The sequence below is a fragment of the Diabrotica virgifera genome, chromosome 3 (genome assembly GCF_917563875.1).
Source record: "Diabrotica virgifera virgifera chromosome 3, PGI_DIABVI_V3a".
NCBI classification, from domain to species: Eukaryota; Metazoa; Arthropoda; class Insecta; order Coleoptera; family Chrysomelidae; genus Diabrotica; species Diabrotica virgifera.
Window position 1 is genome coordinate 179,227,266 of NC_065445.1, and position 21,336 is coordinate 179,248,601.

At 34.5% G+C, this 21,336-nt stretch overlaps 1 protein-coding gene across 1 annotated transcript in view; it reads left to right on the top strand.

Annotated features, from left to right (window-relative positions):
- Positions 1-567: 567 nt before the first annotated feature.
- The window catches only part of LOC126882247 (uncharacterized), a 46,122-nt gene continuing 25,353 nt past the window's right edge, over positions 568-21,336 (top strand). The window contains exon 1 of the mRNA XM_050647072.1: positions 568-792. Within this exon, the coding sequence (XP_050503029.1) occupies positions 766-792 (27 nt within the window). The 5' untranslated portion in view covers positions 568-765. The remainder of the gene's footprint in view (positions 793-21,336) is intronic.

Here is a 21,336-nt window from a genome sequence, read left to right on the forward strand (position 1 = left end):
TGTTACTTTATTGCTCGTATTAATTCTATATAAACGCACACATCCTGTAAGGAATACTTACGTAAGACGAAATGTAACTGTCTTGCATTAAATATTAAACACAAAATCCCAAAAAATACGTTCCTTTTTTAACTTGTAACAATGTTCTCCATAAAAACACGTGGTAACTTCCACAACAACTGAAACACAACTATGTTGCGAGGCTCTTCCATAAAATGTAATGCATGGATTTGACAAAGTCAAACTGTTATGTCGCCATCTAGCGGTAATTACATGAGTGCAACTTCTGACAATTTTTCCCATAATAAAGTTTAACATTTAGTGTTGTGACGTTTTTCTTCCAAACCAACGATAAGATGAGTCTCAAACTTATACAACGCTTGGGGTTGAAAAGAGAGATATTCATCTGGCCTGATTTTCAATACATCTCCGAAGAAGACTACAAGAGATGACGAGCTAGATAATAGGAAAAATGTATGAAATATTTTTAATATTTTTTAAGTTAGTAAGTGTTTACTACTGTTCGGTGTATCCCGCAGCTCTTATCGAACATGATAAAGGTTATCAGTTTTTCTCGACCAGCGCACAGCGGTATAACTATAATATTTATACTGTGTATTATCTTTCTGTTTTATATTTAGTATTATTTGCAATGAGTTGTAGCAAAAGTGCATATAAAATGAATGAAACATCTAAATTTATATTTATTGTGAAAATGTTTTCTTTTCGATTTTTTTCGTTTTCTTTTTAACATAAATATACAACATGGAAAATAACAAAGAGAAATCCAAGGTATGTATAAAACATTTTATATTTTAATTTATTTGGTTTAGGATCAAATGTGAAATATTTAAAAATAGTAGTACAATTTATGAATTATTATGTACATAGCAGGGTAATAGTCAGTGATCCCAGGCCTATTTTCACTATTTACTACTAATAAGCTAATTTTTCGTGAGTTAATTCATTTTGACGAGACGCCCAATTTTTTTCCTTACAACAATTTCCGTATGTGGTAGATAACAAAGATAGCAGGGATAGTCCAGTCAAGTTAGACTAATAACAGGCCTTGCATGCCGAGCTGCCCCAAATGATATTTTTCTAATCTTTAGGGAGGGTCAATAGTAGTGTAAATTTAAAATCTCGACTGAATTCCGCCGTTGCGTTAGCCGTCATTTTGATTTTAAACGGGAACCGTTTTTGCCCAATATCTCCGTCATTTTCAACTTCTCCACAAAAAGTATAAGAACTAAAATTGTTGAAAATGTGATGAATTTCTTTCATTACAATTTTTTTCGTGTGGTCGATATTTTCAGAATCATGGGAGAAAATAATGACAGTTAGAGCATAATTAGTGAATTGTTTCGTTTATTATTGATTTTTGTTCGACTAGCGATATACCTGTTTTCTTGTAGGACATTGTTTTATTTGGAAGAAAAATACACTAACCTATAAAGTGATACCTTTGGCCTACCGTTACTAATAAAAAAATTGTCTTTTGGTATTAACAACTTTTGAAAGTAGGACCAGGACAACGTACTACACAATTTGTAGGATAATGTGAGTGTTAAGCATATACATTTTTCATCCTAGCCCTGTCGGGATAGCATTTGACCTTGCATGAAGGGCTGCCCTTTTTGTAAAGTATTGTGTTTAATTAGCTTGTCAGTAGTAAATGGTCAAAATAGGCCTGGGATCCCTGACTATAATTTGTTTATTATCCAAAGGTATTCGTCCTTTTATTACTGCCGTTTTCATTTTTTAAATAAAAAAATTTTCCTATTACCTATCCGTTTCTATCTTTTTAATCTGAACTTTTATCGATCAGCTCAGTAGTATATGCTCACAAATAAATCAGTTTTTTAGCCACTTTATGCAAAAATAATTCAGAATGCCACAATTTGTAAACTAAAATAAAACATTATGTATTTATATACAGGGTGATTCATTATAAATGTCCATTCTCTAAGTTGTAGATTCTAGATCCCAAATTATTAAGATTTAACCCAAATTACTTATATAAAATGTGACTCCTTAGAGTTACAGGGTGTTTTATTTAAAAATTTTAAAATTATTTGCACCCAGTAATTAAAACCATTTGACATATTATAGCCTTGTCATAACTGGCAGAAAGTGTAGGTACTGTAACCCTACAAAATTATGGTAAATGCAGGTTTCTAGCTACTACCAGAGGAGTACGAGAGAGGACAGTGAATAATCGACCCTTCCTAAATTCTACGCCGCTAGCGAAATTGCTATTTTAACGCAATTTTTTGATTTTACAATACTCTCTGTGCAAGTAATATACTCTACACTCATAACGAAAAAATTATTAGTTTTCGAGATATTTGAAGTTAAACATGTAACGGCAGTTGTTTTGATTAATATATTGTGCCGCTTAAATTTTTAACTCCAAATATCTCGAAAAATAATGATTTTATCGTGAAGAATGAAAAATACATTGTGCATTCTTAACGATGAAATCATTAGTTTTTGATATTGGGACCGTGCAAGTTCGGAATAGCGACACCTGGTTTCATAGCTCAGCAGAATTTTAAGCACTTTAATTATATTGGCCAATTATATTAGTCCTATTATATAATTAAGGCCATAGCCCAAAAAAAGAATAAGAAGAAAAAGTAAGATTAAGGTTATGTTATTAAAACGTAAACATTGTAGGTATGTAGTAAATAAAATTAATTAATAAAATGCAGTACTACAAGCAAAATATAATTAAGTAAATTCACTTTAATAATTGCATATCATATCAATGTTGTGGAGCAACATATAATTTTTACAATTTATAACACAGCATTTGCGAAATCCCGTTTTCTTCAATGACAGAAATGTACGTCAATTTGACAATATGAAGTATGTATTTAAAAAATATTTTTTTTTGAAACGTTATTCAGCAATCTGTTAGTTATAAAAATTCTAACAATAAGCGTCTTTAAGGTTTGAAGTAAAAAAAATGACTTTAGAGAGGTCAGTCCAATGACTGGACCTCTAGTATGGAACAAACATGACATTCCTATAATATGCTACATACAAACATACATTTCGCATTTACAAACAATACATATAAATATGTATACAGTAGAACGTCAATAATCCGGATTAGTTGGGACCGGACCCCATCCGGATTATCAAATTATCCGGAATATCGAAATTACCTAAAAAAAAGCCAGTATACACATTAAAGTACAACAAACGTTTTAAAATTGTATGTTTTCTCTTGTACAGTAAAGTGTCTAAAAATAGAGGTGAAATTAATCAAAACATTTTTTTTATGTTTAAACACTGTATTGTAATTAATTTATAATAGCAGCATGTGTACAGTAAAAAACATCAGACATTATTTGGGCTTTTAAAAAATGTGTAAAATATTTTTGAACTGCGGTAGAGCGGTTTTTCGCACCTAAGTTCTTAATTTATTTTAAAGGAATCAGATATTTTTGCTAGATACAAATCCGGATTATTGACGGTCCGGATTTTTGACGTCCGGATTATCGACGTTCTACTGTACCTAAAATATAAACACAATTGCGGTGAGTTATAAAACTTAGTTATAAATAAGGTCCAGTGGATTTTTACGTTTTAGTCTGTAAGTTTGTTGACTATTATCAAGCAAGTTTATTGCCAGGGCATTTGGATGGCTTTCTAGGCGTTTTATGTACCGAACACTGCACTGAACTATCACTTCACTGATCGTAGGTACTTCAAGGTCACAATAAATGTCTTTGTTTGACACGAACCATGGGGTGTCTGTTATAGAGCTTAACACTTTAGATTGTAATCTTTCCATTATGGATATGTTGGATTTTGCTGCTGTATCCCATAGCTGGATCCCATAGATCCAGACCGGTTTGAGTATTGTATTGTATAGCAACAGCTTGTTACGTATAGACAATTTCGATGTTCTGCCCAGTATCCAATAATGCTTACGAAATTTTAAATTTAACTGTTGGCGCTTTTTACATGTATGGGTTCTCCATGTCAAAGCTTTGTCCAGGTGCATTCCAAGGTATTTAACGAAGAATTGCTTTGTTATTTATTTCTATATTAGGCGATATTTTGCGACATTTTGTAAATATGATATGTTATGATTTTGATTCATTGATCTTTATGCGCCATTTCTTTGTCCACTTTTCAATGTCCCTAATATGCCTTTGAAGAGATTCGGTAGCTGTTGCGGGATTTTCATCTGTGACTAACATAGCTGTGTCGTCTTGATATGTTGTAATCGTTACATTTTCATTTGTTGGTATGTCGTGTGTAAATATCAAATAATATAATATAGGACCCACAACACTACCTTGAGGGACTCCAGATCGTGTAGGGTAGATTTTTGATGTATCTGCTTAGTGCTTGACACGGTAGTATCTTTCTTCTAAATATGTTTTCAGTATAGTAAACAGTGACTCAGGAACGTTAATTTTTATGTTGAAGAGCAGCACTTCATGCCAGACTTTATCAAAAGCCTGACTGACGTCTAGAAAAAGTGCAGAACAGTATTTTTTTTCTTCAAAAGTTTTATTTACTATATCAACGACTCTATGAACTTGTTTTATTGTTGAATGCTTCTCTCTGAAACCAAACTGGTGATCCGGAAAAAGATTATTATCAGTTATTATTTTCATAAGTCTTGTCGCTAATAGCTTCTCAAATAGTTTAGCTAGTACCGGTAAGAGACTAATAGGACGATAGGAGGTATGTTCGTGGGGTGGTTTACCAGGTTTATGGATCATTATTATATCAGCAATTTTCCATTGCGTTGGTACAATTTTAAGCCTTAGTGCGGAGTTGAAAAGTTGTGTTATCATACCTACACCTTTATCTGGTAACTCTTTTAAGATAGTTCCTGTTATAAGGTCGTGGCCTGGAGATTTTTTGGTTTTTAATCTATATTGAATAGTATTTTTTACCTCCCTTTTTGTTACTGGTTTAATTTGCTCACTTGGCTGTTGGATTGTTGCTAGACTTTCATAGATAGCTTCATCTTTTTCAGCACTGACAGAGGGTAGAGGTTGAAAAACTTCTTCAAGATATTTTCCAAATGCCTCTGCTTTTTCTTGAACTGTTCTCGACAATGAGCCGTTTGGATTTCTTAATACTGGTATATGTTTACTTGGTTGTTTTAATTTCCTGGTGGCCTTCCAAAGTAAATAATCGGTATCTGCTGTTGGTGTTAAATTATGAAGATAATTTTCGACGTAGGAGTTTTGTGCTGTAGTATTGTATTTTTCAGCTGTCTTGCGGGTCTATTGTAGTTTATTTTGTCTTGATGCTGCCTTGTGTTTTTGCCATATCTTTCTTAGTCTCCTGTTCTCTTTAATTTGGTTTCTTATATAAATAGGATTGTTTCTTTTATTCTGTGTATCTTTACATTCTGGAGTGGCATTCCAGGCAGCTTCTTGGAGAAGTGTAGTAAATTCGTATACTGCCAATTCAAGTTCATCTTTTGTTTTTAGAGAAATATTAAGGTTTATTTTTTGATGTATTTCTTCCCTGAACTAATTCCAGTCGGTTTTATGATTGTGCAGTTTAGCTCGTAGTAACAATCTCCTTGATGAGTCACCTGCTTAAAATATTTCTTAGAGTCATCCACAACCGAATCTATCAAAAACTAGACATCGATATTAACGATACACAGATGGGATTCAGAAAAGGATTAGGTACAAGGGATGCTCCCTTTACCTTGAACGTTCTAACACAGAGATGCCTAGATGTTAACCAAGAGGAACACGCCTGCTTTATAGACTTTAAAAAGGCCTTTGACAAAGTACGCCACAGTAAACTCAAAGAAATCCTGGAGAGTAAGAACATTGACACCAGAGACATACAAATAATATTAAATCTGTACTGGAATCAGCGAGCTAATATAAAAATAGAAGACCAAACATCTGACGAAATAGAAATACGTAGAGGGGTACGACAGGGTTGTATATTGTCACCGCTCTTGTTTAATATCTACAGCGAACAAATATGCCAAGAAGCTCTCTCATATGCAAACGAAGGGATAATAGTCAATGGAGAAGTTATCAATAACATTCGATATGCTGACGATACTGTGATAATGGCAAGAACAGCGGAAGATCTACAACATCTAGTTGAAAGTATGAATGAGATATGTAATAACTACGGCATAAGGATGAACGTCAAAAAAACCAAATATATGACCTTCAGTAAGAATCCAATAAATGACACTAGTATCACAATAAACGGTAACCAACTTGAAAAAGTAAACGAATACTTGGGAACCCTTATCAATGAAACAGGTGACCAAAATCACGAGATAAAAAGACGTATTGAAATTACCAGGTCTACTTTTATAAAAATGAAAAAATTATTTTGTAATCGTGATATTAGTATTCATCTACGAACTAGAATGTTAAAATGCTATGTATTCATTACTTTGCTCTACGGTGTTGAGTCATGGACTCTTAAACAAAAAATATTAAAAATCTTGAAAGCTTTAAGATGTGGTGCTACCGCCGTATACTAAGAATAAGTTGGGTGGATAAAATTACAAATGAAGAAGTAATCCGCAGAATAAATAACGAGCCAGAAGTTCTACCGAATATAAAAAAGAGAAAACTTGAATACTTGGGCCACCTGATGAGGGGACAAAAGTACACATTCCTACAAAATATAAGGCCAGGAAAACTCAAGGACGAAGAAATCCAGGCCGTAGAAGAATGTCCTGGATGAGAAATTTGAGAGAGTGGTTTGGCTGTACCACTAACGAATTGTTCAAAACAGCAGTAAATAAAATTAGAATCGCCCTAATGATATCCAATCTCCGATAAGAGAGGCACTCAAAGAAGAAGAAGAAGAAGTTTAGCTCGATGTCCTTCTCAACAAATCTTGAATTTAGCGTCGCTATTACGGGGGTATGGTCTGAAGCAATTTCATAATTCGGTACAATATTTAAATAGCCTTCTACAAAACCTTTACTTACAAAGAAGTCAAGACAGTCCGGAAGTCTACTAGGGTCAGTGGGCCAGTAAGTAGGTGTGTAATTAGATAAGTGTTTGAGATGTAGTTCCTGCATCATTTGAAAGAGGATTCTACTTCTACCTGGTGGAGAAAGTCGGGAGCCCCAACTCACATGTTTGGCATTATAGTCAGCACCGGCAAGAAATTTATTACCTAGTGAATTAAAATAATTAGTAAATGATTCTTTATTCGATGGATAGTTTGGTGGAAGATATGCTGCAGATATTGCTACTTGTCCAAGCCAATCTTCTATGATAATACTTGCTGCCTGCAGGTGTGGCTCTTTTATGTTACCAAGGTGATAGTGTTTAATCCTTTTTCGAATAATAACGATTGCACCTGCTCTAGCATGCCTTTCAGCATTAGGGTGTGGTGCATTATAAATTATATATCTATAAAATTTAAGGTTGTGGTTGCTTCTTAAATGTGTCTCTGATATTAGCATTACGTCAATATTGTTTTCTAACAGGAAATATTGCAATTCGTTTTTATGATTTGTTAGTCCATTTGAGTTCCAGAGTCCTACTTTAAGTAACTCACCCATTTGTTTTCAAAGAGAGTGCATGTTTGAGTTCTTCTCTTAGTTCTCTAATTTCATGTGTAAGTTCGTTTATAGTTTTTTGCTGCTTTTCCAAAGTTTGTTGAAGAAATAAGTTTTGTTATTGCAGGTACATGTTTTGTTGATATAGATATGAATAGATATCATTTGTAGCTATATTTTTTTATTTAGCTTGTGCATATGTTAATCCAGTTTTTGGTTGGTGCGGGCTTGACGTAAGTCTAGGTCCAATATATTGCTGCGATGTAGATGGATAAATTGATTCGGTTTTTTGGAATTCATTTTTATTATTGTTGTTCGTGTTTTTTGGAAATTTCTTATTTAATAATTCAACGTAGACTTGACAGCCTTTATAATTCGCAGGATGAGCGCCCCTACATAGAATACATTTTACTGGTTTTCCGTCTTCTTTTTTCTTTTCACATTTACGATAGTCGTCTTGTCCAGCACACTTGACACATCTGTATTGTAGTGTACATTGATTTCGCATCTGTATTGTAGTGTACATTGATTTCGTGTATGACCATAATTTTGGCATCTTTTACATTGGACTATGGTTTGTTTCTTCCTTGGGGCTTCAAATCGGATTACTGCATTTAACAGAGTTCCTATTTTATATATATCATTGTTGTTTTGCTTTTTTTCTAAATTTATGAAGAAGAGATCACGAGGTTCATTTAAAAAATATATTAGAAAGCTGCAAGGTTTCTCCGAGCACGATCGTTTCTCGTATCCCCTCCAAGTACTTGCACACAGCGAATATTTGAAGTTTTAAAATTAAGCGGCACAATACATTAATATCTCTGCCGTTACATGTTTGACTTCAAATATTTCTAAAACTAATGACTTTATCGTTAAGAGTGCAAAGTATCTTATTTACATAGAGAGTATTGAAAAGAATAAAAAAATTATGGGATAATAATAGATGGGATATGCTTCTGACGGATGTGAGATTCAGGTTAAGACGTGCACTAGGTGGTGATACAACATAAAGTGTGTAGTGGTTGGTGCGACATGTTGGTAGGTTTTTATTTTTTTGCTTGTATATTCTACCAATTATTATATTACAGTAATAAGTTTTTAGAATCTAGAATATCTGTCTTTTAAATTTTTTTTAATAAGTTTTTTATATTTACTAAATCTCGACTAGTAATTTTATTATTCTTATGCCTATATTCTTTTCTAGTTTTGTACTTCCAATTCTTCTTTCTAATTATGGTTGATAACTTTTAACTTTTGTTAAAATCATATTGTGAGAATTACCTGTGGTCGTTATTTTTTTTATTTGTTGATTACTTTTTATTAATGCATAGTAACAAATGGTTAAAATAGATACTAATAAAATTGTTCTCTTATCTGTTTTCGATATTTGTAGATAATGATAAATTATTTGATAAGCAGGATTTCAGAATTCATTTTAATTTTGTTTTAGCTAATACTATTATTTTGGTCTTTTATTTATTCACTTAATAAACTATGCTAAAATCACAATAAAGATGAACTAGCTAGAAATAAACAAACCAAGACACGTTGAATGTTACAAGGAGCACTCCCAAATTATGATTTAGAATTTAGAATGTATATGTGTTACTGTGAAATTCCGAACTTGGTGTGTGTCGACATTCAGTGGTAAATGTCGATACACACCAAATACCTTGGTAAAAGACTAAACATTTATTAATTTTTTTATAGTTTCGGAGTATCACCAGTGAATGTCGCCAAACGAAAAAGAGTTTTGGCGAATGTCGAAAATAAGCAGTTGTAACTAGTTTTTGATGGTTTATGGATGGCCTGTTTTATTTCTTGTTGTCTCCAGTCTTTCTAAACTTTCTAGACGCCTATGTAAATACTTTTCAAAAAAATGCGATTGGAACAGATCAGCAAACTAGCACGCTCACACCTCAAGTCAAGCACCGACTGTTTCGCAGTATAGCACTTCTACATCTGAAGAGATAACCGTTTCGCAGCCCAGCACGTCTTCATTTCAAGTACCTACTGACTGAACAGCACGAACAAATTTCTTCAAAGCGAGCAGCTGCAAAAAATAATCTTTTACTTCAAGCAATACAAATTTTGCCAACCTCAGAAAAAAGTTCCCTCCGGCCCAAATAGGCAATACTGTCAGAATTAAAGTTCCCGATGTTAAACGTGGTCGCACATACCCACGAAATGTGTTAGCTGTTGATGTTGAAATAGAGGATTCAGACTAATGGTACCCTCAAGCAGCTTTTCACACGTAATTAGTACGCAATTATTAAAGAAAAATTGCTTTCCATAGATAAGATTATAACTGATGAAATGTCGCTAAGAGAAGCAACTTGTGCTAATTCAAAAAATGAAGGACAAGGCTATACACGTTGTAACTGCGAAAGAAAGTGTTCGTCGGCTAAATGTAGTTGTGAAGGCAAGGTGATTTTGTGCAATTCGAAGTGTGATGATAGTAATAAGATTGAAAGTGATTTTTGTTTTTTTAAATTATATATCAAAATTAAAAAAAATCTCTGTAATATTGATATACAGTGATGAGCGTGCTAATAACTGGCAAAATAGCGCAAAAGATGGAAAACATATTAAATTGTGAGATAAAAAGAAATTAAACTAGTAGAGTTGTTAAATTTGGCGATAGTAACATATAAATTGACATTATATTGATTGTTTCCCACCTTTAGACGTATCAGAGGAGTATGTCAACTTAAACTGTCACTGTGACAGTGACATTTCTCAAATTCGTTCGATACGTCCAAAGGTTCGAAACAATCAATATAATGTCAATCTATAAGTTACTATCGCTAAATTTACCACCTCCACTAGGTTCATCTCATTTTATCTCACAACTTAATACGTTTTCCATCTTTTGCGTTATTTTGCCGCTTATTAGTGCGCTCATCACTGTATTATAGTTAATATTACCAATCGCTATTTGTGCTGTTTGTTTTAAATGCAATAATCGTCTTATGTTTATTAAAACCATTTTTCCAAATAAAAAACGTACCAAACTAATTTTTCATTATTTTTACCTGTGTCAAAATAACTGCCAATATTTGAACATACATTTCAAAGTTCTCTGCAAATTTTGTGATTTAAAGACATTCTTAAAACAGTTCGAATTCGTTATTCATACTGTTTGAGTTCGTCTTGACGTTTTGTATGATAATTAAGTTTATCTAACTTCAGCAGTTGAATCTGCAAAAAAATATAATTATAAAATAAATAGTGAAGTGACAGTGACGTACCAAATTCTGTTTTTCTACAATGAACAATTCACACATACGGAATACATACAACCAGTGTCTATTGTGGTATTAGCAGAAATTGTAGGTAAACCGCAGGTCCAGTATTAATATACATCCAGGAACATGTACCCAACTCCCAAACAATATCCGCCCCCAGAAAACACTTCCGAAAATGCACCAAATTCCGTTTACTACAGTCAAGAGGCAAATACTCCTATAGCAAACATTCCACAAAATCATTTCATTTTTCCAGCTCAACTACAACAATTTCCACTACAATATCCACCAATGTACTACGTCCAAAACAACCCATCCACTGCAGAGGAGACCTCAAAAAGACAGATAAATCTTGAAAATATACATTCAGAAAACTCGGATATTGAGTTTAGCGAAGAAAGACGAAGACAAAGAAGCCCAAAATAAGAACTCATGGCAAGTAGTCAAAAAACGTAAATTTAAAAATACCGATTCTAATTCTTCCAGTTCACCACCAACAAAAATATAAAATCGATACAGTTCATTATCAAACGACGAGAAAACTGAACACACTGAAACAGAAAAACAACAGAAGGTACCGGTAACAAGACCACCTCCAATATTCATATATGGTGTCAAAAACTTTAAAGATATGCTTGATAACTTTGCACAAATTATACAGAAAGAAACCTACTATACCAGAACCCTGCCAAACGACACTGTCAAAGTTATAACACATACAACAGATACCTATCGTCAACTGGTAAGACATTTACGAGACGAAAAAATCGTTCATCACACTTACCAAATAAAGGAAGAACGTGCCTACAGAGTGGTAATAAGACATATCCATCACTCTATACCCACAGCAGATATAACAAAGAAAATGCCGGCCATAAAGTTCACAATACAACCAACGTCCGACACTAACAAACAAAGGAACCCTTATCCTTCTTTTTCATAGACCTTGAACCCAAGAGTAACAACAAAGACATATTTAATCTCTAGAATTCTTATGTCACACCAAAATAGTAATGGAAGCACCAAAGAAGAGAAACTCGATCATCCAATGCATGCGTTGTCAAGCTTACGGCCATAGTAAAACATATTGCACTAAACCACACTACTGCGTCAAATATGGAGAACAACATGATACAAAATCTTGTAAAAAACCTAGAAACCCTCCGGCTAAGTATGCACTATGCAAACAAGATCACCCTGCTAACTATAAGGGCTGTATTGTCTACATGGAACTAGTAGAAAATAGAAATATGCCAAAAAGAGGAAACCAACAGCCCCAAAGAACAATATTTAACAACCCACATGTAAGGAATGAAACAAATCAGCTAAACACTACTCTACAAAATCATCATAGAACATATGCAAATGTGACAGCACATCAAATCAACCACGACCAAGAACCTAAAACTAACATAGAACTACAACTAATAACATTCCTTAACGAGTTCAAAAACATGTTCTCACAACTCATGAGTCAAAATAGTATAATATTAAACTTACCCACACAAGTCATTAACCGAAGGAATTGTTAGTGTTAAACATACTTAGAACTGCCACATGGAACGCTAATGGCCTGCTAATCCATAAGCAGGAAGTAATCACTTTCTTAAACCAGAATAAAATCGATGTACTGCTTGTTTCAGAAACCCACTTTACTGATCTAACTACGTTCAATATTCCGCTCTATACTACATACAGTACACCTCACCCCGATGGTACAGCTCATAGTGGCTCGGTCATAATCATACGAAGCTGTATATTACATCATGAATTGCCAAAGTATACAACAGAAAAAATTCAAGCAGCAATTGTTCAAGTGGCAATCTCCAACGCCATGGCAATCTCCACAGATGAATACAAAGCCTTCTTTTATTTACTTGGCAGTAAATTTGTAGCCGGGGGAGATTGGAATGCGAAACACATACATTGGGGCTCAAGACTCATAACAACAAAAGGTTGTAACCTTTTAAAAGCAATGACCGACAACAACTATGATTGCCACACCAACGGAATCCCTACTTACTGGCCAAGTGACCCCAGAAAACTTCCAGATGTGCTAGACTTTTACATAAGCAAAGGAGAATCCAGAAACAACTGTCTAATAGAATCCAGCTATGACCTCTCATCTGATCATATACCAGTTATTATGAACAAGAGTACCACAGTTATAAACCAGCGTCTAGCGACTAGCGACTAGCGTCAAAAAACACCAACTGGGCAGATTTTGAATACTACCTAGAAGAAAACATTAATCTTAATTTGCGAATCAAATCTCCAGACGAGATAGATACAGCAGCTCAATATTTCACCACACTTGTGCAAGAAGCGGCATGGCAATCTACACCACGAACTGAACGCAGACCGACACATACAACAAATGTTCCCCTACACATTCAGCAACTCATTGCTGAAAAACGTCGTGCGAGAAGAAACTGGCAAAGATCTAGATACAACATAGATCAACATATATACAATAGACTACGTAGACAACTTGGAGTAGACATCAAAGCTGCAAACAACGAAACCTTCGAACATTACATTACAAACCTTACAGCAAATGATCAGACGTTATGGAAGGCGACTAAGAAACTCAAAAAACTATACACAACTATTACTCCCCTCCATAAACCAAATGGTGAATGGGCTCGTTCCAACAAAGAAAAAGCGGACGTCTTTGCTGAACATCTTACGAGTGTATTTCAAACCGAGCCACCAGACCCCGATGAAGAAGTGGAAGAACTAATTAGCGCAGCATGTCAAATGTCCCTTCCAATCAAAAGTTTTACTCCTATAGAAGTCAAGAAAGAAATAACCAAACTCAACTCACGAAAAGCTCCAGGTTATGACTTAATCTCGGCACAAGTACTAAAACAACTTCCTCGTAAGGCCATTATTATGCTAACAGTAATATTTAATCGCATGCTAAGTTTATCATACTTTCCAAAAATATGGAAATTTGCAGAAATCATAATGATCCTTAACCCAATGAAGTAAAATCTTATCGACCCATCAGCCTACTCCCAATCGTTAGCAAAGTTTTTGAAAGATTGCTGCTACAAAGAATATACGCAGATCATGAATTCCTAACATTACTTATCAGAACATCAGTTTGGTTTTCGAGAAAATCATTCTACTACACAACAAGTCCATCGAATAGTAAATGAAATATCAAAAACTCTCGAAGAAAAGAAATATTGCAACGCTGTATTCCTAGATATCTCACAAGCGTTTGACAAAGTTTGGCACAGAGGTCTGCTTTACAAAGTAAAATTAGCACTATCTAGTAACTATTTCCTCCTAATCAAATCCTACTTATCAAATAGATATTTCTCAGTAAAATTCAAAGACCAACAATCCAGTCTCTGTCCTATTAACTCCGGAGTTCCGCAAGGTAGTGTTCTCGGGCCGCTGCTTTTCTCACTCTACACAGCCGATATACCAGAGTCTCATAATACTAAGATCGCTTCCTTTGCTGATGACGTAGCAATACTAGCGGTAAATGAAGATCACATACAAGCCTCACAAGACCTGCAACACCATCTGGACATACTCAGTGAACGGTACACAAAATGGCGAACAAAAGTAAATAAAACAAAATTATCTCAAATAACCTTTACAAACCGCCACAACACATGCTCACCTGTAAGAATGGAAAATGTACGAATACCAACAGTAACAGACGCTAAATACCTTGGCCTCCATCTTGACCAACGTCTTACTTGGAAAAAATATATACAGACTAAAAGAAGAGAACTAGACTTAAAATTTCGGCAAATGTATTGGCTCCTTGGACGCAGATCAAAACTCAACATCCAAAACAAAATTCTTCTGTACAAAGCAATACTCAAACCTATTTGGTACTACGGACTACACCTCTGGGGCTCTGCAAAGTTAACATCACTGAATATCATCCAAAGATTTCAGTCTAAAGTTCTAAGATCAATAGGGGATGCACCATTGTATGTAACTAATGAAACACTTCACGAAGACTTAAATATACCTTTCATCAGAGAAGAAATCCATCGAGCCTCGGACCCTGTCACAAGGAGACTAGATAGAACCTGGCCTCAGGACCTATTTTAAAACTTTAACATAAATAGAATAACATCATTGGAAGTCTCTTCTTCATGCCCAAAAACATGGAACAAATTTACTTAATACTTTTTTAATGATGTAGATTGTAAATAAACATAATTACATAAAAAAAATTATTTTTACCTGACAAAAAAATATATATTTCTAACATATACCAAAAATGTATGATTATTATCGACATTAACCGGTGAATGTTAGGAAATATGATATTTAACCAATAATTCGGTCATACACCAATCAACTTGGTGAATGTCGACATACACTGGTGTATCTCAACATTTACTGGATTTCGGACTTTCAAGTAACATATACATTATAAATCCCAAATCATGCTTTACAAAGTTTATACAATGTAAATCATGATTTGGGAGTGCTCCTCGTAACATTCAACGTGTCTTGGTTTATTTATTTCTAGAGCATCTTTATAGTGGACGTTAGAACAATTTGATATTCATTAACCCTAGAATACTGTAGTAGTTGTTTTGATATGTAATACATACATATAACACCATCGTAAATTTTTCGAATATTTTGAAAATAATTATTTTTTTTCTTCATTTTATTAAGTGCAAATTTACAATCTACTCCAATTACAACACAGAGTATTTAGCAAATAGTAGCAAAGTCTTGAATCCTGGCATGCTTTGGGCACCATCCATCGATGGTTCTCCAATACACCTAATCAGTTAGGTCCTCTGGCCATGTTCTTTTCAGTCTTCTTCCCACAAGTGGCGGCTGGTAGAGTTGTTGAATAGTTTGACTTTCATGGGCGAAATTTCTTTCTTGGGCTTTGTTAGCCTGTAGTTTAATAACATCTTCGATGAATGGTATCCCAAGGTCATTATGGATAGTTATATTGGAAACGTACCATGGTGCATTCGCTATCATGCGCAGCGTCTTTGATTGAAAAGTTTGCAGTATTTTAGTGTTGCTCGGTTTGCTGCAGCCCCATAACTCTATACCATAACTCCATATCGGCTTTAGTATAATTTTGTGTAATAATACTTTGTTTTCTAATGATAACTGGGATCTTTTACCTAGCAGCCAATACATTTGTCTGACTTTTAAATTTAGTTGAGCTTTCTTGGTTTTGATATGGTTCTTCCATGTCAGCTTTCGGTCCAAATGGAGTCCCAGGTATTTGACATCTGATTTTAAGGGGATAGGAATGTTGTTAATATGAACCTGTGGACAGTCGATCCTTCTTGTTGTGAACGTAATTTGTGAAGACTTTTCACCGTTTACTTTAATCTTCCATTTTGTTAACCATGTTTGAAGTGAATTTAAATAGTTTTACAGTTTGTTAGAAGCTCTATCTCGGTTATCGTCTGATGTAAGGATTCCTGTATCGTCGGCAAATGTGGCCATAGTAATGTCATCATCAGCAGGTATATCAGCAGTGTAAAGGAGATAAAGGAAGGGACCGAGGACACTACCTTGAGGTACTCCGGATTGTAAAGGATGATATTTGGAAAGTGAGGTATTTACTTTGATTTGGAAAAATCGCTCGCTCAGATATGATTTTAATATCAGGTATATTTCATTAGGCATATTCTTTTTCACTTTATACAACAGGCCTTTATGCCACACCTTATCAAATGCCTTTTCCACATCAAGGAATACTGCCGCACGCATTTTCTTTCCCTCTAAAGTTTCTTCTATATAATTTACAATCCTATGGCACTGCTGTATTGTTGAGTAGTTCTGTCGAAAGCCAAATTGATGGTCAGGTATTATGTTATTTATGTTTATTCTTTCGAGAATTCGGACTAAGAGAAGTCTTTCGAAAATTTTTGACATTATTGGTAGAAGGCTTATAGGACGATAGGAGGAGGGTTCTGCAGGAGGTTTGTCCGGTTTCGCAATCATAATTATTTGTGCGTATTTCCATTGAATAGGAAAGTGACAGTCTTATCATGCTGTTATATACAATAGTTAGCAGGACTATCGCTTTTCTAGGCAAATGCTTTAGTACATCACCATTAATTAAGTCATAACCTGGAGCCTTATGAGGGTTTATTTTATTTATCGCCTTCCAGATCTCTGTTGGTGTACATGGTTTCAGTGGTAGTGATAATTGACAAGGAGCGTTGAGAAATGTGTATACTTCTTCATCTTCAGCATTGACTTCTGTATGTAGACTAAATACCTGGGCGAGATGTTGTGCTAATGTGTTTGATTTTTCTTCATCAGTTTTTGCCCAGCTTAGATCCGATTTTCTAATTGGTGGAATAGATGCTATTGGTCTCTTGAATTTTTTGGTCGCTTGCCATAATGAATGGTCATTAGGTGTTAGGTTGGAGATGTAATATTTAAAAGTCTCATTACGGGCCTGGATTAAAGCTGTACGCAGTTGATGTGTTAACCGATTTAATTGTGTTTTATCCCGGGGATTCCTTGACCGCTGCCATTGGGCTCTAGCTCTTCTTTTTTCATTTAAAATTTCTTTAATTTGTAAAGGAATGTTATGATCATAGGTGGTAATTTTTTTATCATCTGGAGTTGACTTCCATGCAGCATCTTGTATTACTTCTGTTAAATGTTGCACTGCTTTTTCTATTTCATGGGGTTCTTTAATTCGATGTTTTAAGTTTATATTTGTGTTAATAATAGCTTGAAATTGTTCCCAGTTGGTTCTTTTATTGCAGAGTTTTGCCACAGGTTCCTTCCATATTACAGTTGTACTTATTGTTATGATTATTGCGGTGTGATCTGAACTTAAATCAAGACTGGGTTCTATTTTGTAATGTATATTTGAGATACCTTTGATAACGGCAAAGTCTAGCAGGTCAGGAATCCTGTTTTGATCGGTCGGCCAATACGTTGGCTGACCTGTCGAAAGGAAGTTTAAATTATTTCTCTGCGAGCACGCCAATAAATTTCGACCCTTTGGTGTTATAAGCCTTGATCCCCATACGGTGTGTTTGGCGTTCCAGTCTCCAGCTGCAATAAATCGGGGTCCTAGTTCTTGAAAAAAGATCTCGTATTCTTCAATTAATATTGAGTGTCTAGGAGGACAGTAAATTGCTGCAATGGCAAGTGGCCATGTAAATGTTTCTATTTTTAGTATGGTTCCTTGTATTTTAGGTGTGGCGTAATTTTGTAGGAAATAGTGTTTAATAGAAGATTTAATAATAATTGCTGTTCCTGCGTGAGCAGTTCCATCAGGATGATGAGTAAGGTACGTTGTGTATAAAGGGATTTTTACTACTGTTCTTTCGGTTGAGTGTAATTCTGAGATGAGAAGAACATCTAATTTATTTACTTTTAAAAATGCTGTGATTTCCTGTACATGGTTTGGTAACCCGTTGGCGTTCCAGGCGGCTATTCTAATTGATGGAGCCATTAATTTGTTATTTTACTAATGACTGTTGTTAGCATGTTCAGGATCATGCTATTTTGGTTCAGAAGTTGATTAAATAGATTTTTGAATTCATTTAAGAAGCTTGTCATCATGTGTGTTAAATCTTCACCATTATTTGGTCTGTTGATGTTTCCTGAGGTTACTTGAGCATAATTGATTCCATTTTGCGCATATTGTTGAGTCATTTGGTGCAGTGCTGGATTGGGATTTTTGTATCCTTGTGTGTTTCTAGGTCTAGTTGTGTCGTTATTCCTGTTCTTTGCTTTTAATAAGTCTCGATAAACAGTGCAGCCTTTATAGTTCGCTGAGTGGTTGCCCTTGCAAAGAGTACAAGTTGCAGGTGTGTCTTTCGGTTTTGTGCAACTTTTGGTGTCGTGTGATCCTCCACATTTAACTCATTTATAAGGTTTATAACAGTATGACTTAGAGTGTCCGTATGCCTGACATCGAGTGCATTCCACAATTATGTTCTTGTGTTTCGGAGCTTCTACTCTAATTCTGGTATTGTATATAAATTTCACATTAAAAACTTTATTATTGTTGTTTTTGGTTCCAAATCGACGAAAAATAATGGTAGGGGCTCTTTTGTTACTCTGTGCCGGATGTTTAAAACATTTCTGACTGTGTGGCCTTGCCTTAATAATTCAGATTTTATTTGCTCGAAGGGTATAGAATGGTGTAAACCTCTTAGGACGACTCTACATGCTCTTTCTTGTTTGAGTTGATAGCTATGGTGTACTATTTTTTCTTCTCTCATGTAACTTATTATTTTCCTATAAGAATCAGGTGTTTTAGCATTTATTTTAACAACATTTTCAGGAAGAGTGGTAGTAAAATATGTTTCATCTTCAGTAACTTGCGCTATAGAGTCAGTCATTGCTTTGTAGTCTATTACTCCGTAAACATAAATAGGGGGCGGCTTGGGATCTTTCGTTTGGGTATTTGGGTTGTCATCGTTTCTTTTACTGGTATGGATTTGGTTTGTATCTGCGTTTTCTTCTGAGAGAGTTTGAAACCTATTAGATGTGCTTACTGAAGCACCTTGCTCAGTAGCTTCTGCTATTTTTCTACGTTTTCTTTTTGATCTCGACTCTTTTAGTTGTTGCCACGGACAAACATTTGCATCACTTTCCATGTTTTCATCGTCACTTGATGAGGACGGTAGGGAATAATCTATTCCTTCTTCGAAAGTTTTTGAGTGTATCTCTGGCTGTGGAGGAACTGAGTTTTGGCTCATTTGAGGTAAGGATAAATTTTGGAAATTAGATGGATGAGTGTACATATTTGGAAGAGGTGGGAATTGATTTTGATAATAGTTCATCATGTCTGCTGATACAGAGTTGTGTTGTTGCATATATTGATGATTTGGTTGCATTGGTATCATTGTATTTGAGGGTTGATTCATTTCTGCATTTTATATATTGTTGACTGGACCGGATCCGTTCCCATTTCCAGCCAAAAACATTTTTATAAATGGATGATTAATATTTCTTGTCTAGTGCAATTGAGTCGCACCCAAGAATAATAAAATAAAAACATTCGAAAATAAATTGCTGATAAAAAGTCTATATAGCTTTTGTGTAATTCTAATTCTAATTAATAGTCTATTTGGACACATTGAATTTGGCAAACACTTACCCAGCTAGTAGATAGTGTAATGTTCTTGCTGGACCACTTTCACTATTTTAAAACTATGCTAATTCACTATTTTTGAGGTATTAGGCTGATGCCACATTATGCGTTTTGACCGGATGCGTTTCCGCCGAATCCGGTGAAAACGCATAGTGTGGCAGATCGATCCGGTTGCGTTGGAAACGGATGCGTTTTGAGTCATCGGTACGCGCTTACAAACTGCACCAGACTAAACGCATAGTGTGACAGGTCGGTCCGGTTGTGTTGGAAACGGATGCGTTTTCACCGCATCCGGTCAAAACGCATAATGTGGCATCGGCCTTAGTACGGAACAAACAATGGCTGATGTTTACCATGTAGTAGGTCAACTGCACCTTTTGAAAATAATTATTAAAACTTTTATTTTTAAAAGATGAAGTTTTCGATCCTAATAGCATTATTAATAATATTAAAAAAAATATTAAAATATTACTAAAAGGTTTTTAAATTGAAAACTTATTGGTCCATTTCCTTGGTAACACCTCCAAGGCTTCTAAAATTTGCAAGCCAAATGGATGCTGAAGCGAAGAAGACAAGAGGGAATTCAAAAAACTTACAATTCACGACCCCGTCTGTTCAGCTGGTAAATTCCAACAGAAAATGGACCTAGTTACTCGAAGGAGTAAAGACCAATATAAAAATAAAATAAAAATTTTATTTTTAATTCAGTTGCAATGCGAAGGCAAAACAATCTTACTTTTCAATTAGAGAGCTTTTCCCACCCATTGCAACTGAAGTGAAAATATTAGGTGACTAGCGTCATCTGGCAATTAAAAGATGAAGTTTTCGATCCTAATAGCATTATTAATCATATTTAAAAAATATTAAAATATTACTAAAAGATTTTTAAACTGAAAACTTATTGGTCCATTTCCTTGGTAACACCTCCAAGGCTTCTAAAATTTGCAAGCCAAATGGATGCTGAAGCGAAGAAGACAAGAGGGTATTCAAAAAACTTACAATTCACGACCCCGTCTGTTCAGCTAGTAAATTCCAACAGAAAATGGACCTAGTTACTCGAAGGAGTAAAGACCAATATATATTTTTATTTCTATTTAAATATAGTTTTGCCTTCTCATTGCAACTGAATTAAAAATAAAATTTTTATTTTATTCTTTTATTTTTATTATAAAACCAATAATACTTTAACTACATATTAGTTGACATTATAATTTTTTAAAATTATTGTACTGAATGTGTCTCCCAATAATAAACGTTTGTATGATTTTCTAATTTTTATTACCTAAATTAGAAAATCATACAATGTATTAATGTTTTTCTAGCTTACAGCTATCCTCTAGTTTCGTAAATATTTTTTTTTGGAATCTACTCTAATAACAAATATAACATAATTTGTCGTAAAAGTTGATCACCCTGTATATGTACCTTTACTATACTGTACTGTAATACCCTGTATA